The sequence below is a fragment of the Carassius gibelio genome, chromosome B8 (genome assembly GCF_023724105.1).
Source record: "Carassius gibelio isolate Cgi1373 ecotype wild population from Czech Republic chromosome B8, carGib1.2-hapl.c, whole genome shotgun sequence".
Classification (NCBI taxonomy): Eukaryota; Metazoa; Chordata; class Actinopteri; order Cypriniformes; family Cyprinidae; genus Carassius; species Carassius gibelio.
In genome coordinates this window covers 20,708,741-20,729,964 of record NC_068403.1, presented here as the reverse complement: position 1 = coordinate 20,729,964, position 21,224 = coordinate 20,708,741, and the positions used below count along the sequence as shown (strand labels likewise).

At 35.5% G+C, this 21,224-nt stretch overlaps 1 protein-coding gene across 2 annotated transcripts in view; it reads left to right on the top strand.

Moving 5' to 3' along the window:
* LOC127964015 (fumarylacetoacetate hydrolase domain-containing protein 2) overlaps positions 1 to 21,224 on the top strand; it is a 170,260-nt gene that overhangs the window by 585 nt on the left and 148,451 nt on the right. Inside the window, exons 2-6 of one of the 2 annotated variants that reach the window (XM_052564157.1) lie at positions 1,001 to 1,190; positions 1,372 to 1,588; positions 1,736 to 1,795; positions 2,311 to 2,473; positions 2,553 to 2,661. In XM_052564157.1, the coding sequence (XP_052420117.1) occupies positions 1,021 to 1,190; positions 1,372 to 1,588; positions 1,736 to 1,795; positions 2,311 to 2,473; positions 2,553 to 2,661 (719 nt within the window). In that variant the 5' untranslated portion in view covers positions 1,001 to 1,020. Of the gene's footprint in view, positions 1 to 972; positions 1,191 to 1,371; positions 1,589 to 1,735; positions 1,796 to 2,310; positions 2,474 to 2,552; positions 2,662 to 21,224 lie in introns of both variants that reach the window. The other variant, XM_052564156.1, reaches the window with a different exon arrangement.

Below are 21,224 nucleotides of genomic sequence, written 5' to 3'. Positions count from 1 at the left end.
AAAATATTTTAATTATAGTTAAATTGAATTAGCTTTTACATATTTAATCGTTTATTCTTTTAATAATAATTCGTTTTTGTTTCAATTTTTTTTTTTTTTTTTTTTTTTTTTGCTTAGATTTATTGTGTTTAACAATGATAATGCCTGTGTGTTGTTAAAGAGGTTTAATAAAAGCTAAAAACTATGAGGGACCAAACCTGCAGAAAATTAATAAAATAAATAAATGCAATAATAGGGAAATGATAAAGGAATAAAAAACTTGATTAATCAAATCTAGTTTATTGTTAACAAAATTTAGTCTAGAATGTATTCATTACCATTTTTCCTTTATTTTCTATTACTTTATAGTTTTTATTTTTAAATTGATTTAAAAAAGGTTTTTATTTTTTTATTTATTTTTTTACCCATTCAATCAATTATATATATATATATATATATATATATATATATATATATATATATATATATATATATATATATATATATATATATATATGCAGGTTTGGTCCTCTTTTAAAAATAAAATTGTCTATTAGGTGTATTGTACATCACACCTTTCAAAATACAGTATGCAATTTCTATACAGCAAAATTAAAATAACTTAAACAATCATTCGATATATTTCACTACAGACTTGCTAATTTCTATATAGAGATTGTTGATGTATTATATTATTATATTATAGATAAGAGCTTACGCAAGATTTTCAAATCAACACCCCCCTTCCTGTGTCACGATTCAGCAACACATGTATCATCTCTTGGATTTTCTCTTTTAAATATGACTTCACTTGGTCATTAATGTGCTTGGAATTTGCAAATATGATATTTGAGACTCTTCTTGAATGGCATGTCATTTCTCCTATCGGCTTGCACCTATTGGTCTGTTTGTCCATTTCTGTCTTTCACTGCTGCATGTCTTTTCTTCTGTCTTTCTGTCTGTCTCTCTCTCTTTTCCTCTGTTTTGTAATAGATGAGATTTCTGGGTATCTTCTCTGCAGGCACCACAAGCTCAGCCGCTATGAGACTCGTCCAGTTCTGCCACAGAGGAGGCGAGGGGGGCGTCAGAGTCGGGGTGGAGCAGGCTGAAGATCAGGGGGTCATTGATCTGAAAGCCTTCGACCCCTCCATGCCTTCCACTATGAGACAGTTCCTAGAAATGGGCCAAAAGGGAATGGACTGTGCTAAGAGGTGTTAAGAGTGCACACTGTAACACAAACTTATCAAAGAGAGCACACTGGCATTATAAAGATTCAAGGCCTACATACATATTATTAATGAATTATATAGGCATTCAAGAGTTGATGTCAAAGATACGTTATGGGTAGAATGTGTTATGTTGTTAAAAACAGCATTTCTTCATCTTTCTCAGGGCTTTGTCCAGCGGTCAGCATGTGCTGGCGCGGTCAGATATCAGGCTGCTGTCCCCCGTGACCGGCCCAGAGAAGGTGGTGTGTGTTGGTATGAATTATAAAGACCACTGCCTAGAGCAAAATGCCCCCATTCCTGAAGAGCCCATCATATTCAGCAAGTTCCCCTCCACCATCACTGGCCCTTCAGATGATATCCTTCTACCAGAAGAGAGTCAGGTGAGTTTCTAACTGAGAGCTGGTCATCCAGCAATGACTCTCTATAATACAGAATAACTACCCTATGAGACCCACTCTCCTAGTGTCTGCTGGAATACTGAAAATGGAATAAATGAACTCCATATCTTAACATTGGTTTGGCTACAGGAAGTGGATTGGGAGGTGGAACTTGCCTTTGTGATTGGACGGAAAGGGAAGCACATTAAGGTAGTAAAAGAGTCCCTTATATCTCCATCTGTTGAAAATCTAAATGTTCTGTTAATTGATTGATAAGATTTACCATATTATTAGACATTAGGTGTGTAATATCTGCAGCAATAGCAGGACGATCATATTTAATCATGTGAATGAGATTAGACTCTGTGGCTTTTTTGACCAATGGGAGCATTCAAAATATGCAACACATTTAACCCTATAAAGCCTGCTCTACAATTTATACACACATTTCTAAGGCCTCTGAATTATTAACATGATCAAAACTTGAAAATCTGTTGTATATATGCATTTATGAAATGCTACATATATATATATATAGGCATCTGCACCAAATTGCATATTGTTGCTCAGTTTGGGCCTCTAAATAAAACGTGTGGTGGTATTTGAGCTCCATATTCTCCTTAATCATATTATATGAGCCATAAAGGCCAAAAAACCTTTCCTATGCCATTCCCACACAACCCTGAACCTGATTTATGTCAACTACATTTGTGTGTTTGTCTTAGGAAGACGAGGCCCTTTCCTATGTTGCAGGTTTCACTGTAGCGAATGACGTGAGTGCTCGTGATTGGCAGCTGAAGCGCAATGGAAAGCAGTGGCTGCTGGGTAAAACATTTGACACATTTTGTCCACTCGGGCCAGCACTGGTTACCACTGCAGCACTCAAGGGTAAAGTGGACAATACAAAAAGATGAAAAAATAAGACCGATGTTGTATTTGATAATTAATATGTCTAAAATTCAAACAGATGTTCATAACCTGGGTATCCGCTGTCTGGTGAATGGGGCCACAGTTCAGGACAGTAACACCAATCAAATGATCTTTCGGACCGAGAAGCTGGTCGCCTGGGTTTCACAGTAAGCAAACTCACTCTGCTTTTATTTAGAAAATCATTATGCTCTTCAAGACTGCATTGATTTGAGTACAGCAAAAGTGCAGTACAAATTTGTAAATGTTTTACTAAATAGTTCTCTCTTTGTATATATTTAAAATGTAATTTATTCCTGTGAATTTTCAGCACCGTTACTCCAGTCACACGATCCCTGCAGGAATCATTCTGATATGCTGATTTGTTGCTGAAAAAAAACAAACATTTATTATTATTATTTGTCAAAAACAGCAGAGTATAATTTTTCCATTTTTTTTTAATTTTTTTTTTATGAATAGAAAGTTCAGGAGAACATTTATCTGATATTGATTTTTTTTTTGGTAACATTATAAATGTCTTTATCATCAAATGATAATTTTGATGATACATATTTGCTAAATGAAAGTAATCGTTTCTAGAATTATTTCTATTCATAAGAGAATCCTCAAATAAAGTACTCAACTGTTTTAAATATTTATAATAATAATAATAATAATAATAATAATAATGTTTCTTAAGCAGCAATTCAAGCATATCAGAATGATTTCTGAAGGATTGCGTGACACTGAAGACTGGAGTAATGATGCTGAAAATTCAGCTTTGAAATCACAGGAACAAATTACATTTTAAATTAAAGCTGCAAGCAGCGATGAACGGGCCCTCGCACCCGGGCTCACCGGCAGCGAGTGGCTTTAGTAAATAGGTGAACGCTGAGAAATATGCGTTTAAACTCATAAATATAAGTGGAATATTTCAAAGTATCTTCCATATATGTGCCAATCTTCCTGTTTCCAGCAGGTGGCGCTATCATTATAATGGAATATTGGCCTTCAGATATGTTCAGGCCAGGACTCTTATCAAACATGTGAAGCTTGGGGAAGAACGAACTTTATATACCTGAGTTAAAAAAAACTTCTCTTCACATGGTGATACATCAAATTTTGTCATGGCACTATGGACATAACCTTTAACAAAAACTGAAGATCTCCACAATTTAAAATTGCACAGGCCTTTAGATTAGACTGATCACAAAAAATACATTCATGTCAAAAAATTTCTAGGAGTAGTTTGTTGCAGCGTAAAATGTGTCACTTCCTGTTGCCAGCAGGTGGCGCTATGACTATAACTGAATATGGGCATGTAGATCTGTTAAGGGCAGCAGTCTTAACTAACATGTGATTTTTGGGACAGATTGGACATTGTATGTCTGAGTTACAGCAACTTCCTTTTTCATGGCGAAACATCGAAATTTGTCAGGCCGCCATGGACCCGCCCTTTAACGAAACCTCAAGATCTTCGCAATGTAACATCGTAAAGGCCTTTAGATTTAACTGACCAAGTTTGCTGTTGATCTGAATAAATCTCTAGGAGGAGTTCGTTAAAGTACAACCCCTGAAAATGGCAAAAACAACACCAATTTTGAAGGGAAAATTCAAAATAACCGACTTCCTGTTGGGATCCGGATTTCGTACCAAGAGACTTTTTTGTAGGTATTGGAGTGTTACATGTGTGTACCAATTTTTGTACATGTACGTGAAACATAGCTCGAGGCGCACTCCGTTGAAAGTGTATAGGTGGCGCTATAGAGCCATTCTGCCACACCCGGTGGAATATTGGCCTGCAGATCTGTTCAGGCCAGGACTCTTATCACACATGTGAAGTTTGGGGAAGATCGGACATTTTATGCCTGAGTTATAACATCTTTTATTCCCATGGCGAGACATCGAACTTCGTCGCGGTGCCATGAACAAGCCTTTTAACGAAAACTCAAGATCTTCACAACTGAACATCGCACAGGCCTTTAGATTAGACTGACCACAAAAAACACATTGATGTCATAAAATTTCTAGGAGTAGTTCGTCGCAGCGTAAAATATGTCACTTCCTGTTGCCAATAGGTGGCGCTATGACTATAACTGAATATGGGCATGTCAATCTGTTCAGCTTCGGAGTCTCATCAAACATGTGAAGTTTGGGGCAGATTGGTCATTGTATGTGTGAGTTATAGCAACTTCATTTTTCATGGCGAATCATCGAAATTCGCCAGGCCGCCACGGACACGCCCTTCAACGAAAACTCAAGATCTTCGCAATTTAACATCGCAAAGGCCTTTAGATTAGGCATACCAAATTTGGTGTTGATTTGAAGAAATCTCTAGGAGGAGTTCGTTAAAATACAACACATGGAAATGACCAAAATTACACAAAAAATGCTCATAATATTAAAAATAACCGACTTCCTGTTGGGTTTAGAATTTCGCTCCAAGAGTCTTTTTTGTAGGTATTGGTGTGTTACATATGTGTGCCAATTTTCGTGCATGTACGTGAAACATAGCTGGAAGGCTGTTGATTTTCTTGGTATAGGTGGCGCTGTCGAGCCATTTTGCCACACCCTCTTCTGAATCCTATATCAGACGAAAATTTTCACCAGGTTTGACGCGTGTGCAAAGTTTCATGACTTTTTGAGCATGTTAAAGCCCTCAAAAATGTGATTCATTCGGGAGAAGAAGAAGAAGAATAATAATAAATATAGCTGCAAGCAGCGATGGCGGGCTCAAGCCACCAATGCCATAACCCCCCCGTGGCATCAGGTAAACTGTGCCCAGCGGGCACATGCATTCACAATATCCCTCTGGCAGTGAGGTTTTAAAGGATACGGCAGTTAAAGGGTTAATCCGAATCATCTAGACTTTAAAATCACATTCACAGAACAATATATATATATATATAACTTTAGTAACACTGTACAATAAGATTTTATGTATAAACATTATGTTAACATGAACAATATTTATATAGCATTCATTCATGTCAGTTAATATTCCAAACTTAAACATGAAAACATTGTTTTATTGTGATTTTTTTCCAAGTACATTTTACCAATTCCAAACCATATCAATCTTAATAACTACCATTATTTTTTTATTTAATCATTTATGAGTGCTATACAATAGTCCAGGAAAGCTGGAAGAGAAAAACTCCTTGGGCCCTATCTTGCACCCAGCGCAATTGACTTTGTACACCGACGCATGTGTCATTCCTATTTTGCACCTGCGCAAAGTGCGCTTTTCCCTCCACAGAAGAACGTCGCTAAACTAGTGAATGAACTTGCGCTCCCTGGGCGGTTCAGCGCAAAAAAGGAGGCTTGTTCCGGCGCAAACAATCCCTGGTGCTATTTTGCTGTTCCATTAAACAATTGCGCCACTGACCAGAAAAAACCTAGTCTAAAGTCAAACGCGTTGTTCATTATGCTGTTTTAAGGGCGCATGCTTGACCATAATGTATAGCGTGCACAACGCGCATACACTTTGCTCATGTAATCTACACAGATGCAACAGTTATTTTTGCAAATCATAAATTGTTACACTAAAAAAATATTAACACATGAAATGACGGAAATCATGACGCTATTTTGGGTGGGTTTCTCCCATCCTCATACAACACAACTTCTCTGTCTTTCACTGCTCTTACAAGAACATCAGTCTCCTCGGCTGTGAACCGCTCCTGGCGTGCGCCTGGTAAATACGCCATAATAGCAATCCATAATGGAACTTGCGCACCTGCTTTTAAAGGGAATGTTGGATGACGCTCTGATTGGTTTATTTCACGTTACGCCCAAACCACACCTATGAATAATGAAGCTACTTCAGACCAACCCATTTTAGATTTGCGCCGGGCGCAAGAGCCATTTATCCCGCCGGGAAAATAGCAACAGCGCCGAGACCCGCCCACAAAGTTACTTGCGCTTCGCGCTTTGACACTTGCGTTTCAGATCGTTTAAATAGGGCCCTTATATTCATGTGTGCAGAATTATTAGGCATGTTTTCTTTTACAGATGAAATGCGCTAAAATAGAGTTTTAACTCAAACTGTAAGGTCGAAAATTATGAAATACCCATGAGAAATATCAAACACAAATGCAATACAGAAATTGATAAGTTAAGACTTGACCATTGTACAAAAAATGCTGACTGGGTCATGAGGTCAGAAAAGAAGAAGAAAAAAGCAGGTCAAGAAGAACTGACAACACACACACACACACACACATTACCCACAGTGACAGTGGGACTAAGTGACATCAGATGTATGATAGTTTTTTAATTTTCTATCATCCATATAGTGTTGTATAGTCATGAAACTATGCATATTTCCTCAGAATGACTTGTCTTCTATGTGTACATTTTTTTTTGAAGTGTTTAGAAGCTGCACTTTAAAAAAATAAAAAGACATTTACTGGTTCCTTTTTTACTATTATTTCAAAAAATCACCACGACAAAACCATTCAAGCTATCCAAAATTCATTCACACCTGTTGTGTAAGATTAATTCTTTAAACAGTGGTAATAGAGGATGTGGTGCTGAACCTTCAAGAGTCACTCAAAACGTATCTGTCCATAAAGCCTATAAAGAATTATTCTTAATATACAGTTCACAATACTTCAGCTTGTTATTCTAATTAAGTGAGGGTCACTTTATCAGTAAAATACATACAATTCATATTATTTTTTTGAAAGATTTCTATAAATGATTTAAATTATACTCGTTTCTACAATAATTATTTAAAAGTAATCCTATAGCTCCCTCTGGTGGCCATTATTGGTACTAAGAATTGCAAGCTTGATTTATAAGTTATGATAGTTTTAATTTTATGCTGGCTCTTGAAAATGATAAAGCTATGAAACTTACTGTGCTTCCTTCAAATGATGACTTCTACTTATATAAAAAATTATGAAGAGTTAGAATGAAACATTTTAAAGATATAGTAAAATAACTATTGTATTTTTTATGTTACTTTAATAAATCTCTATGGCAACACCATTTAAGCTATCCTAAACCCATTCACAATTTCAGTATATTGGCATCATGTTGAAAAAGGAGTATGGAGTAGTATGAGGAGGAGTATGAATTCATTTACAGGCTGATTTTTTCATAAATCCACAATAAAATTTCTGATTTCTGTATCAATCTGTGTTGTTGTTTGTTTATTTTTATCTTTTATTTTTCATAGGAAGATAACTGACCCTTTACTCTCCTTTTTAATAAATGTGCTTATAAACCAAGGACAAGCTATTTATAGCTGTATTTATAAACTGCTTACTACTGACTATTAATATTGGGACAAGGCTTTATAAAGCATGAACTGACTATTTACTAATGAGTGCAGTTATTATAAAATGTTATCAATGCATTTGCTAATGTTAACAAATTAGACATTATTTTACAGTTATCAAATCCTTAAATGACTCATAAGCATTTGTGAAAGTTCTGCTTGCATTACAGCTTAGTATTGATCTGTGAGCTGAACAGATTTACTGTTACATCCATGAGATTTTGTAAATTCAAATAAATATAATGTTACAGGATGTCATAGGTCAGTATCAAATGAGTTTGAAATTATTATTTGCAGCACAAATAAGGTTTTTTTTAGGATTTTTAAAAATCCCTAAAACTGTCAGAAAAAGGATAAGGCCTAAGCTATTTATATGTGAGTGGCTAAATTTATTTTTGTTTTTATAATTGTAATACACAAACTATGAAATTATACAAAATGTATAAAAAGGTAAATAAATAAATACGCACACATTAAAAAAGCAGCCAAGTCGAATGAGTTTCCTTTTTTATATAGATTAAAATTGAAGACAGAAGCAAGTGGTAAATGTGGTCACTTTAATATTCAAATCCAGTAGATCCACTTCAGATTTATTTCTCAACAGTTTATGTTCACGTGGCTGTTTTTGTTTATATTCGCCAAGCTATTTTGAAATAATCTTGTCCGTGATGTGTTCGTTCGTACGACGAAAGGCAGAAACCTGCAGCTCAAGAGAAATGTTATTCTGCCAGTCGCGCTTTCAAATAGTCTTGCACACTTAAACGGGTCACAAACACCTGCATTTAGCTCTTGTTGTGTTATAATCGGTGTATTGTGTGCATTGGTGGCAATATTTTATTTAAAAAAGCTCTTATACAAGAATAAATTCGTTTGTTTTCAGCTCGTAACACTATGCGCTGATCGGAGCGGTGATTTCAGATAGGCAGCCGCAAATATTTAATTTTTACACAAACAGTTCAAAAACATCTGAATTTAGCTCTTGGTGTGTTTTAATTGGTGAATTGTGTAATATCGCTGCAATATTTTATTTGTAAAAGCTATAAAACAAAAATAAACTCGTTTTTTCTGAGCTCGTCATTCCACACGCTCATGCTCAGAGCGGTGATTCATCTCTCATGTTTCTCACGTATCACTGACCATACATCAATTATTAATGAGCCCTGACCCGGTAATAATCAGATATGTTGGTTTAGCTTGTCAGTGTGAATTAAATCTAAGTATTTATTTGTATTTTAACCAATTTAAAAGTGAAAGTAAAAGTCCGGGAATTGAACCTGTAGGGGCGCTATTTCTCTCAGACAATGGAAGTCTGAAGCACACACACTCAAACAGAGGGACAGAGTGAGATGAGATGTCTGACAGTTTTTTAATTTTCTGTTATCCATACAGTGTTGTAAAGTTGTGAAACTATCCATATTTACTCAGAATGACTTTTTTTCTGTATGAAAAAAGGTTTTGAAGTGTTTGGAATTTAAAAATGCAGGACAATTAATAATTCCATTTTTACTGTCATTTAAAAAAATCACCAAGACAAAACCGTTCAAGCTATCCAAAATCCATTGGCAATTTAAGTTGTTTAAAATGTTTTGGCATCATGTAGACAAAGTTTGGTGTGTATAGTGTTGCTCTCCTCTGAGCAGTATGCATTAATTCACAGCTAAATGTAAAAAAAAAAATCCACATTCAAATCAAAATAGCTGACTTCCTGTTGATCGTAGCTGATGACTGTGAATTAGAAAGTTGTCCGTCTTGATAAGCACAATTTATGTACCAAGTTTTGTGTCTGTAGCTAAAACTAACCCCCCCACTTTTGACAAATGGTGGCACTATAGAGTGCCTCCTTCACGCCCTTTTAAAAGCTTTTGCCATTGTCTAGCTATCACTAATACTGATATGTGTTTTGAGTTTCATGTAAATCTGAGGTTGTTGTCTGCCTCAAACTCACCATAACAGAACATTCAAGTTTGACACGTTGCCATGGCAACACTATATCAGATATCAATATCCCCACAACAGATTTACATCGGCCGTGTTTTGTCATTATTCTGATGAAGTTTTAAGTAAATCGAGTAAAAATAAGATGCTGAATTCAAAGCATTTGGAAAATGACACACTTCCTGCTGCCAGTTGGTGGCGCTATAACGTTGACTCTTAATAGTCACATATATACAATCAGTATCATACAACGAACAAACCCATGAAGTTTGATCAAATTCAGGAAATGTATGTGGATGGTATTAGACATTTCCTGTTCCTCATTTCTCGCCATAAGTTCCACGCCTCGCCACGGGCAAACCGTTCGAGATATCAAAAATCCCCTCGCAATTTTTCATCCACAATGTCTTGAGATCATGTTCACCGAGTTTCGTGGCGAACGGGTTGAAAACCTCAGAGGAGTATTTCAAATTCCAGAGCATGCTTTTTTTAAACAGCCCTGAATAGCTGACTTCCTGTTGGGCGGAGCCTATGACATAAAGCGCGAAAGTTGTTCAGCTCAATGAGATCTACAAGTGTACTGAGTTTCATATAAATATATGCAAGTGTGTGTGAGCTATGGTTCAAGATTTCTGACTGTGTTCCAGGGGGCGCTGTAGAGCCCCTGTGCCACGCCCGGGTCCCAGCCTCTGCGGCGTCCTGATGGCCGCAGATTCCAATGTGTGTGCCAATTTTCAAGAGTTTTTGAGCATGTTAAGGCCCCCAAAACCCCCCGGAAGGTTTAATAAAAAATAAAAAAATAATAATAAGAATAATCCTTAGAAGAACAATAGGGCTCTTCGCCCCTTCGGGCTTGAGCCCTAATTAAAGCTGCAAGCAGCGATGAACGGGCCCTCGCACCCGGGCTCACCGCCATCGTGTTGCTTTAGTAAAAAGGTGAACATTGAGAAATATGCATTTAATGTCCTAAATATAAGTGGAATATATCAAAGTATATCCCATATATGTGCAAATCTTATCGTTGTCAGCAGGTGGCGCTATTATTATAATGGAATATTGGCCTTCAGATGTGTTCAGGCCAGGACTCTTATCGAACATGTGAAGTTTGGGGAAGATTGAACATTTTATGCTTGAGTTACAACAACTTCTCTTGCTGTGGCAAGACATCAAATTTTGTCATGGCGCCATGGAAACGCCCTTTAACAAAAACTCAGGATCTCCAAAAGTTAACATTGCACAGGCCTTTAGATTAGACTGACCACAATATATATGTTAATCTCAAAAAAATTATAGGAGTAGTTTGTCGCAGAGTAAAACATGTCACTTCCTGTTGCCAATAGGTGGCGCTATGACTATAACTGAATGTGGGCATGTAGATCTGTTAAGGGCAGAAGTTTTATCTAACATGTGAAGTTTGGGGCAGATTGGACATTGTATGTCTGAGTTACAGCAACTTCCTTTTTCATGGCGAAACATCAAAATTTGTCAGGCCACCATGGACACGCCCTTTAACGAAATCTAAAGATCTTCGCAATTTAACATCGCAAAGGGCTTAAGATTACACTGACCAGGTTTGGTGTTGATCTGAATAAATCTCTAGGAGGAGTTCGTTAAAGTACAACCCCTGAAAATGGCAAAAACAACGCCAATATTGCAGAGAAAATTCTAAATAACCGACTTCCTGTTGGGATTCGGATTTCGTACCAAGAGACTTTTTTGTAGGTATTGGTGTGTTACATGTGTATACCAATTTTTGTACATGTACGTGAAACATAGCTCGAGGCGCACTCTGTTGAAAGTGTATAGGTGGCGCTATCGAGCCATTTTGCCACAACTGATGGAATTTTGGCCTTCAGATGTGTTCAGGCCAGGACTCTTATCACACATGTGAAGCTTGGGGAAGATCGGACATTTTATGCCTGAGTTATAACATCTTTTATTCCCATGGCGAGACATCGAACTTCGTGACGGCGCCATGGACACGCCTTTTAACGAAAACTCAAGATCTTCACAACTTAACATCGCACAGGGCTTTAGATTAGACTGACCACAAAAAATACATTGATGTCATAAAATTTCTAGGAGTAGTTCATCGCAGTGTAAAATATGTCACTTCCTGTTGCCAATAGGTGGCGCTATGGCTATAACTGAATATGGGCATGTCAATCTGTTCAGGTCAGGAGTCTCATCAAACATGTGAAGTTTGGGGCAGATTGGTCATTGTATGTCTGAGTTATAGCAACTTAATTTTTCATGGCGAATCATCGAAATTCGCCAGGCCGCCAAGGACACGCCCATTAACGAAAACTCAAAAGCTTCGCAATTTAACATCGCAAAGGCCTTCAGATTAGGCATACCAAATTTGGTGTTGATCTGAATAAATCTCTAGGAGGAGTTCGTTAAAATACAACGCATGGAAATGACAAAAATGACACAAAATTTGCTCATAATATTAGTAATAACCGACTTCCTGTTGGGTTTCGGATTTTGCTCCAAGAGACTTTTTTGTAGGTATTGGAGAGTTACATGTGTATACCGATTTTCATACATGTACGTGAAACGTAGCTCGAGGCGCACACCGTTGAACGTGTATAGGTGGCGCTGTTGAGCCATTTTGCCACACCCACTTCTGAAACCCATATCAGACGTAAATTTTCGCCAGTTCTGAGGTGTGTGCAAAGTTTCATGACTTTTCGAGCATGTTTAGGCCCTCAAAAATGCGATTCATTTTGGAGAAGAAGAATAATAATAATAAATATAGCTGCAAGCAGCGATGGCGGGCTCAAGCCACCAATGCCATCGCCACCCCGGTGGCATCAGGTAAACTGTGCCCAGCGGGCACATGCATTCACAATATCCCTCTGGCAGTGAGGTTTTAAAGAATATGGCAGTTAAAGGGTTAATTCGAATCATCTAGACTTTAAAATCACATTCACAGAACAATATATATATATATATATATATATATATATATATATATATATATATATATATATATATATATATATATATATATATATATATATATATATATATATATATATATATATAAACTTTAGTAACACTTTACAATAAGATTCCATTTATAAACATTGTGTTAACATGAACTATATTTATATATCATTCATTCATGTCAGTTAATATTCCAAACTTAAACATTAAAACATTGTTTTATTGTGATTTTTTTCCAAGCACATTTTACCAATTCCAAACCATATCAATCTTAATAACTACCATTACTTTTTATTTAATCATTTATGAGTGCTATACAATACTCCAGGAAAGCTGGAAGAGAAAAACAGGTCAAGAAGAACTGACAAAAGAATTGCAAAAGAATTAGGAATTAATGTGAAGATTAATTTTTAGTCAATTCTGCAAGACAGACTTTCAGGAAAGAAGGTGGAATAAAAATGAGCTCCTAAATCTTAATCCCGGATTCTGGAAGATATATTCCTCAAACCATCGGACAAGAGGAGGTGGTGCTGGTCCTTCACGAGTCACTCTAATCTGTTCATTAAGCCTATATATAAAGTCTTAATATATAGTATTTCACAATACTTCATGGTATTCTAATTAAATAATTTTTTGGGAATCTTAGATCTCTCAGAACCTGACACATTGTAATTCTGAGACTCCAGGAAAGTGGCAGTTCTGTAAAATGTTGGTGCTGGAGACTAAATGTTTCCTGATAGTTTCACACCTAATTCACTTAACACACACACACACACACACACACACACATTAACCACAGTGACTGAGGGACAGAGTGACATCAGATGTATGATAGTTTTTTAATTTTCTATCATCCATATAATGTTGTATAGTCATGCAACTATGCATATTTCCTCAGAATGACTGGTCTTCTATGTGTAAATTTTTTTGAAGTGTTTAGAAGCTGCACTTTAAAAAAATAAAAGACATTTACTGGTTCCTTTTTTACTGTTATTTCAAAAAATCACCACGACAAAACCATTCAAGCTATCCAAAATTCATTCGCACCTGTTCTGTAAGATAAATTCTTTAAACAGTGGTAAAAGAGGATGTGGTGCTGAACCTTCAAGAGTCACTCAAAACGTATCTGTCCATAAAGCTTATAAAGAATTATTCTTAATATACAGTTCACAATACTTCAGCTTGTTATTCTAATTAAGTGAGGGTCATTTTATCAGTAAAATACATAAAATACATATTATTTTTCTTTGAAAGATTTCTATAAATGATTTAAATCATACTTGTTTTACAATAATTATTTAAAAGTATTCCTATAGCTCCATCTGGTGGCCATTATTGGTAGTAAGAATTGCAAGCTTGATTTATAAGTTATGATAGTTTTAATTTTATGCTGGCTCTTGAAAATGATAAAGCTATGAAGCTTACTGTGCTTCCTTCAAATGATGACTTCTACGTATATAAAAAATTATGAAGAGTTGGAATGAAAAATTTTAAAGATATAGTAAAATAACGATTGTATTTTTTTTTTTGTTACTTTAATAAATCGCTATGGCCACACCATTTAAGGTATCCTAAACCCATTCGCAATTTAACATCTTCAGTATATTAGCTTCATGTTAAAAAAGTTTGGTGTGAACTACTTGTGTCTTCTTGGAGGAGTATGAATTCATTTACAGGCTGATTTTATCATAAATCCACAATACAATTTCTGAGTTCTGTATCAATCTGTGTTGTTGTTTGTTTATTTTTATTTTTTTATTTTTCATAGGAAGATAACTGACCCTTTACTCTCCTTTTTAATAAATGTGCTTATAAACCAAGAACAAACTTTTTATAGCTGTATTTATAAACTGCTTACTACTGACTATTAATATTGGGACAAGGCTTTATAAAGCATGAACTGAATATTTACTTTTTGAGTTTGAAATTATTATTTGCAGCACAAATAAGGTTTTTTAGGATTTTTAAAAATCCCTAAAACTGTCAGAAAAGGATAAGGCCTTTAAGATTTCTATGTGAGTGGCTAAATGTATTTGTTTTTATAACTATAATGCATAAACTATGAAATTATACAAAATGTATAAAAATGTACAACAGTTATTGTTTTCCAATGTTTTTTATTTATTTATTTAATTTTTTAAATTTTATTTTATTTACATTTAAAAAAATTGGCCTACTGCAATCATTCTAAACAGCTTGAATAAAACCTGTTAATATTTATTATAGACCACTGTAACTGTGTATAATCTAACAAACAAGTTTATTATGAAAATAAAAGTGTACACCAGATAAATTGGACGATAAAGAAATTGCTAACAATAGTATAATAGAGCATGTTTTAGGTTTTTAGGCGTTTAGATGCAGAAATGGACAAATCAAATGTAAAATAAAATGTAATTGATTTAATTAAATATAGATTAATTGTTGTTAGAGCAAAATAATAAATAAATAAATAAATAAATAAATACGTTCACACATTAAAAAAAAGCAGCCAAGATGAATGAATTTAATTTTTTATATAGATTAAAATTGAAGACAGAAGCAGCTGGTATATGCGGTCACTTAATATTAAAATCCAGTAGATCCACTTCAGATTTATTTCTCAACAGTTTATGTTCACGTGGCTGTTTTCGTTTATATTCGCCAAGCTATTATGTGTTTTGAAATAATCTTGTCCGTGATGTGTTCGTTCGTACGACGAAAGCCAGAATCCTGCAGCTCAAGAGATATATGTTATTCTGCCAGTCACGCTTTCAAATAGTCTTTCACACTTAAACGGGTCACAAACACCTGCATTTAGCTCTTGTTGTGTTACAATGGGTTTATTGTGTGCATTTGTGGTAATATTTTATTTAAAAAAGCTCTTAAACAAGAATAAATTCGTTTGTTTTGAGCTCGACACTGTACGCGCTGATCGGAGGCAGTGATTTCATATAGGCAGCCACAAATATTTCATTTTCACACAAACAGTTCAAAAACATCTGAATTTAGCTCTTGGTGTGTTCTAATTGGTTGATTGTGTGATATCGCTGTAATAATTTATTTTTAAAAGCTTTAAAACAGGAATAAATTCGTTTTTTCTGAGCTCTTTACTCCAGACGCTCGTGATCACAGCGGTGATTCATCTCTCCTATTTCTCACGTATCTCTGGCCAGAAATAATTTATCCATGAGTCCTGAACCGGTAATAATCAGATATGTTGGTTTAGCTTGTCAGTGTGAATTACATCTAAGTATTTATTTGTATTTTTAACCGATTTAAAAGTGAAAGTAAAAGTCCGGGAATTGAACCTGTAGGGGCGCAATTTCTCTCAGACAATGGAAGTCTGAAGCACATACTCAAACAGAGGGACAGAGTGAGATGAGATGTCTGACAGTTTTTTAATTTTCTGTTATCCATACAGTGTTGTAAAGTCGTGAAACTATCCATATTTACTCAGAATGACTTTTTTTCTGTATGAAAAAAGGTTTTGAAGTGTTTGGAATCTAAAAATGCAGGACAATTAATAATTCCATTTTTACTGTCATTTAAAAAAATCACCACGACAAAACCGTTCAAGCTATCCAAAATCCATTGGCAATTTAAGTTGTTTAAAATGTTTTGGCATCATGTAGACAAAGTTTGGTGTGTATAGTGTTACTCTCCTCTGAGCAGTATGCATTAATTCACAGCTAAATGTAAAAAAAAAATCCACATTCAAATCAAAATAGCTGACTTCCTGTTGATCGTAGCTGATGACTGTGAATTAGAAAGTTGTCCGTCTTGATAAGAACAATTTTTGTACCGAGTTTGGTGTCTGTAGCTAAAACTAACCCCCCCACTTTTGACAAAAGGTGGTGCTATAGAGTGCCTCTTCCACGCCCTTTTAAAAGCTTTTTCCATTGTCTAGCTATCAAGAATACTGATATGTGTTTTGAGTTTCATGTAAATCTGAGGTTGTTATCTGCCTCAAAATCACCATAACAGAATATTCAAGTTTGACACGTTGCCATGGCAACAATATATAAGATATCAATATCCCCACAACAGATTTACATCGGCCATGTTTTGACATTATTCTGATGAAGTTTGAAGCAAATCGAGTAAAAATAAGATGCTGAATTCAAAGCATTTTGAAAATGACTCACTTCCTGCTGCCAGTTGGTGGCGCTATAACGTTGACTCTTAATAGTCACATATATACGATCGGTATCATACATCGAAAAAACCGATGAAGTTTGATCAAACTCAGGCAATGTATGTGGATGTTATTAGGCATTTCCTGTTTCTCACTTTTTGCCCTAATTTCAACGCCTCGCCACGGGCAAACCGTTCGAGATATCAAAAATCCCCTCGCAATTTTTCATCCCCAATGTCTTGAGATCATGTTCACCGAGTTTGGTGGCAAACAAGTAAAAAACCTATGACAAGTATATCAAATTCCAGAGCATGCTTTTTTTAAACAGCCATGAATAGCTGACTTCCTGTTGGGCGGAGCCTTTGACATAGAGCGCGAAAGTTGTTAAGCTCAATGAGATCTACAAGTGTACTGAGTTTCATATAAATATATGCAAGTGTGTGTGAGCTATGGTTCAAGATTTCTGACTGTGTTCCAGGGGGCGCTGTAGAGCCCCTGTGCCACGCCCGGGTCCCAGTCTCTGTGGCGTCCTAATGGCCGCAGATTCCAATGTGTGTGCCAATTTTCAAGAGTTTTTGAGCATGTTAAGGCCCCCAAAAACCCCCGGAAGGTTTAATAAAAAATAAAAAAAATAATAATAAATATAGCTGCAAGCAGCGATGGCGGGCTCAAGCCATCAGTGCAACACCACCCCTGTGGCATCAGGTAAACTGTGCCAAGCGGGCACATGCATTCACAATAGCACTCTGGCAGTCAGGTTTTAAGGGATACGGCAGTTAAAGGGTTAATCCGAATCATCTAGACTTTGAAATCACATTCACAGAACAATATATATAACTTTAGAAACACATTTTTCAATCTGAGTTAAACCTTTTTTTGGGCTTATTTTATCAGTAAAGGAAAAAATGCCTAATAATTCTTCACACCTGAATATAAGGAGTTTTGTTTTTCTCTTCCAGGCTTCATGGTCAACTACATATGTATCACACTCGTTGCTTTCTATAGTGCAGCTCAACCAATTCTCATCCCATTCGTCCATATTTGTGAAATCACAAATCCCGGACAATATTTGTTGTAGTCCAAACAATTTGTTCATTATAGTTTTTAAAAAGTGTTTTTTGTTAAATAAAATATCTCCTTTTGAATTGGACTTTCAGCTTAGTAACTTTGCAGAACTTTTTTTTATGCTGAAACAACAACATTACAGTATAACTAAATTTGAAAAATAATAATAGCACTCCTTTAATAGGCATTATTAAACAGTTCATAAATACAGCTATAAATGTTTTGTTCTTAAGCTATAAAGTTCAATCATTGTATTTTCATACTTTAAGTATTATAACATTATTCTAGTTGTCAGCAGGGGCGCTGCACAAGATCCCGGGCCCTATGCATAGGGAGTCCTAATGGTGACAGTCCTTTGTGAGCTCATCTAAAGCAAAGACTATTTATACATTTAAATCATTCACAAATGAGATTTAAAGGAACATTCATCTACCAAACTAAAAAGTCAAACACAACACAGAGGGATACAGAACACAGAAATATTTTTTCAAGATGGATAAAAAGAAACTGTACAGCTGTACACTTGATAAAAAAAAAAAATAAAAAAAAAAAAAAAAATATATATATATATATATATATATATATATATATATATATATATATATTTTATCAAGTATATATATATATATATATATATATATATATATATATTTTTTTTATCAAGTATATACAGGGCTCCAGACTGCGACCAAATGGTCGCATTTTGCGACCAAATTTTGAGAGTGTGCGACTGAATTTTACATCCAGTCGCACATGTGCGACCAGTAGATTTGCACACGCACGCACGCAAACACACACACACACTTGCACACACTCGCGTCTCATTGAGTGATGCCTGTCTGTGAGGCGGCAAATGCGTGTGAGAAGAATAGGGAATGGCCACTGTAAGTGGCTAAAATGTGTGGAGGGGGAGGGGCCTAGAGATAATTGAGCGGGCGTAAACATCTGTGGGAAGGAAACCGAGACAAATATCATCACAACCTGATATGTGCGTGCGTCTGAGCTATGAGCAAGCGAACTATTGATTCGTTCTTCCGACCTGCGGCTAGTGTACCAGTGCCAGAGCCTAGTGTCACCGTCAGATGATGATTCAGAGTCAGAGGTTGGTGTGGCTAAAAAAGTCCGCACCAGGGCCGGCCCGTGGTATAGGCAAATGCTAAGGGCGCCACTCATCCATAGGGGCGCCAGAATGAGTGAACGAGTGATTTTTTTTTTTTTTACATATTTTTTTACATATTTTTTTTTATAATAGGCTACTATTTAAAAACCATTAATTCAAAACACTTCCAAATAAAGCAAAAAAAAAAAAAAATCCGGCTCTTCAATCTTCCCCCGCCCATCGAGTGCTTGAAGTGTGTCAGAAACAGAGTGCGCGCACGATCAGTTGTTGGTAATTTGTTGTGTAGCGTGCCCGACGCCGCATCCAATGTATACAGCACTGCTTTTGTTAACACACAGCTCGTAGAAACGGGCCTGGCAGCTCGCGCCAGTTCTAGACACGGTGAAAGTTTCCTGATTGTGACGGAAGGCCGAATTTACATGACACATTATAAATGAGCATAGTCTGCGATAGATACAGTGCCAAAAAGAAGAGAAGAGGATAAAGACAGAGGTAAAGAGATGTAGTGAAATAGCAATTTATTGCATAGGAGTAAGAAGATACTATAATTTCATGGCAGTTATTTTTACCTTAAACTTAATGTTAGCAGTTGTTCTGAGATCTGAGTCCCCAGACTGTGATTTTGTACAATCAGTTTTAAGACGCATTTTTTATTATCACTTTTTGTTTTGTTTTTTGTTTTGTTTTTACTCTACAGTTGTGCAGTTTTGGGGGGATACAGTACAGGCCAAAAGTTTGGAAACATTACTATTTTTAATGTTTTTGAAAGAAGTTTCTTCTGCTCATCAAGCCTGCATTTATTTGATCAAAAATACAGAAAAAATGTAATATTGTGTTATATTATTACAACTTAAAATAATTTGTTTTCAATTTATTATACTTTAAATTATCATTTATTTCTGTGATGCAAAGCTGAATTTTCAGCATCATTACTCCATTCTTCAGTGTCACATGTGACATCCAGTCTATCACATGATCCTTTAGAAATCATTCTAATATGATGATTTATTATGAGTGTTGGAAACAGTTCTGCTGTAATGTGTGTGTGTGTGTGTGTGTGTGTGTGTGTGTGTATATATATATATATATATATATATATATATATATATATATATATATATATATATATATATATATATATATATATATATATATATATATATATGCATGAGGCGCCAGGTAAAATCTTGCAAATTGGTCAGGGCCGGCCCTGGTCCACACTCACCATTTTCGAGAAGACTGGCTGTAAGAATTCAGATGGCTGAGGTACTATAATTATTAGAACTACTTTTCACCAAATACAAAAGCCAGCTCGACCTTCAAAGGAAGAATGGCTTAAAACTTAACGAAACATACAACAACGATAAAGCATGCACACAAACTTTTTTACTATGCACATTTTTTATTCTGAGTGTATGGAATTTTGTTTACTATTTGTACTGTCATGACAGCGATGGTGCTGTCAGTTTACCTTGTTGCATCTTCAAAAGTGCAGAATAAAATGTGACACTGAATTTGAAACGGCACATTGTAATTTCTGCATCTATTATTAAAGTATTTATTAGTAATACAGTGGAAATTAGTAGATTTGGTTAGCATGTTGATTTACGGTGTGCGCCCCTAAATTTTCTGGTTGTGCCCCTAAAATTTTCAGTTGGGGGCCACTGTGCTCCTAGTGTAAAAAGTTAGTCTGGAGCCCTGATATATATATATATACATGTGTCTGTGTGTGTGTATTGGCTTTCCAATGCCGTTGATAATAGGGGTTAGCAAGTTTAAAACACGTACAGAGTCCATGCAGACGGATGTAGATGCATAACAAATGTCTTTCTTTATTACTTGAACTCCATTAAAAATGATCTCAAACGTCTTGTGTCCTCTCCTTGTTCACATGTACACACAAAGCCATACCTTATGGACTGCATACAACCAGAATCCACCTGGAGAGCAAGTCTACAGTGCACTCAAAAACTGTGCTTCCCACATACCAACACACACACACATATATATATATATATATATATATATATATATATATATATATATATATAATTCAAGTGTACAGTTTCCTTTTATTGCATATTGAAATAAATATTTCTGTATCAATCTGTGTTGTGTTTGTTTATTTTTATTTTTCTTAGGAAGATAACAGACCCTTTACTCTCCTTTTTAAAATATGTCCTTATAAACCAAGAAAAAGTTATTTATAGCTGTATTTATAAGCTGCTTACTAATGACTATTAATGTTGGGACAAGA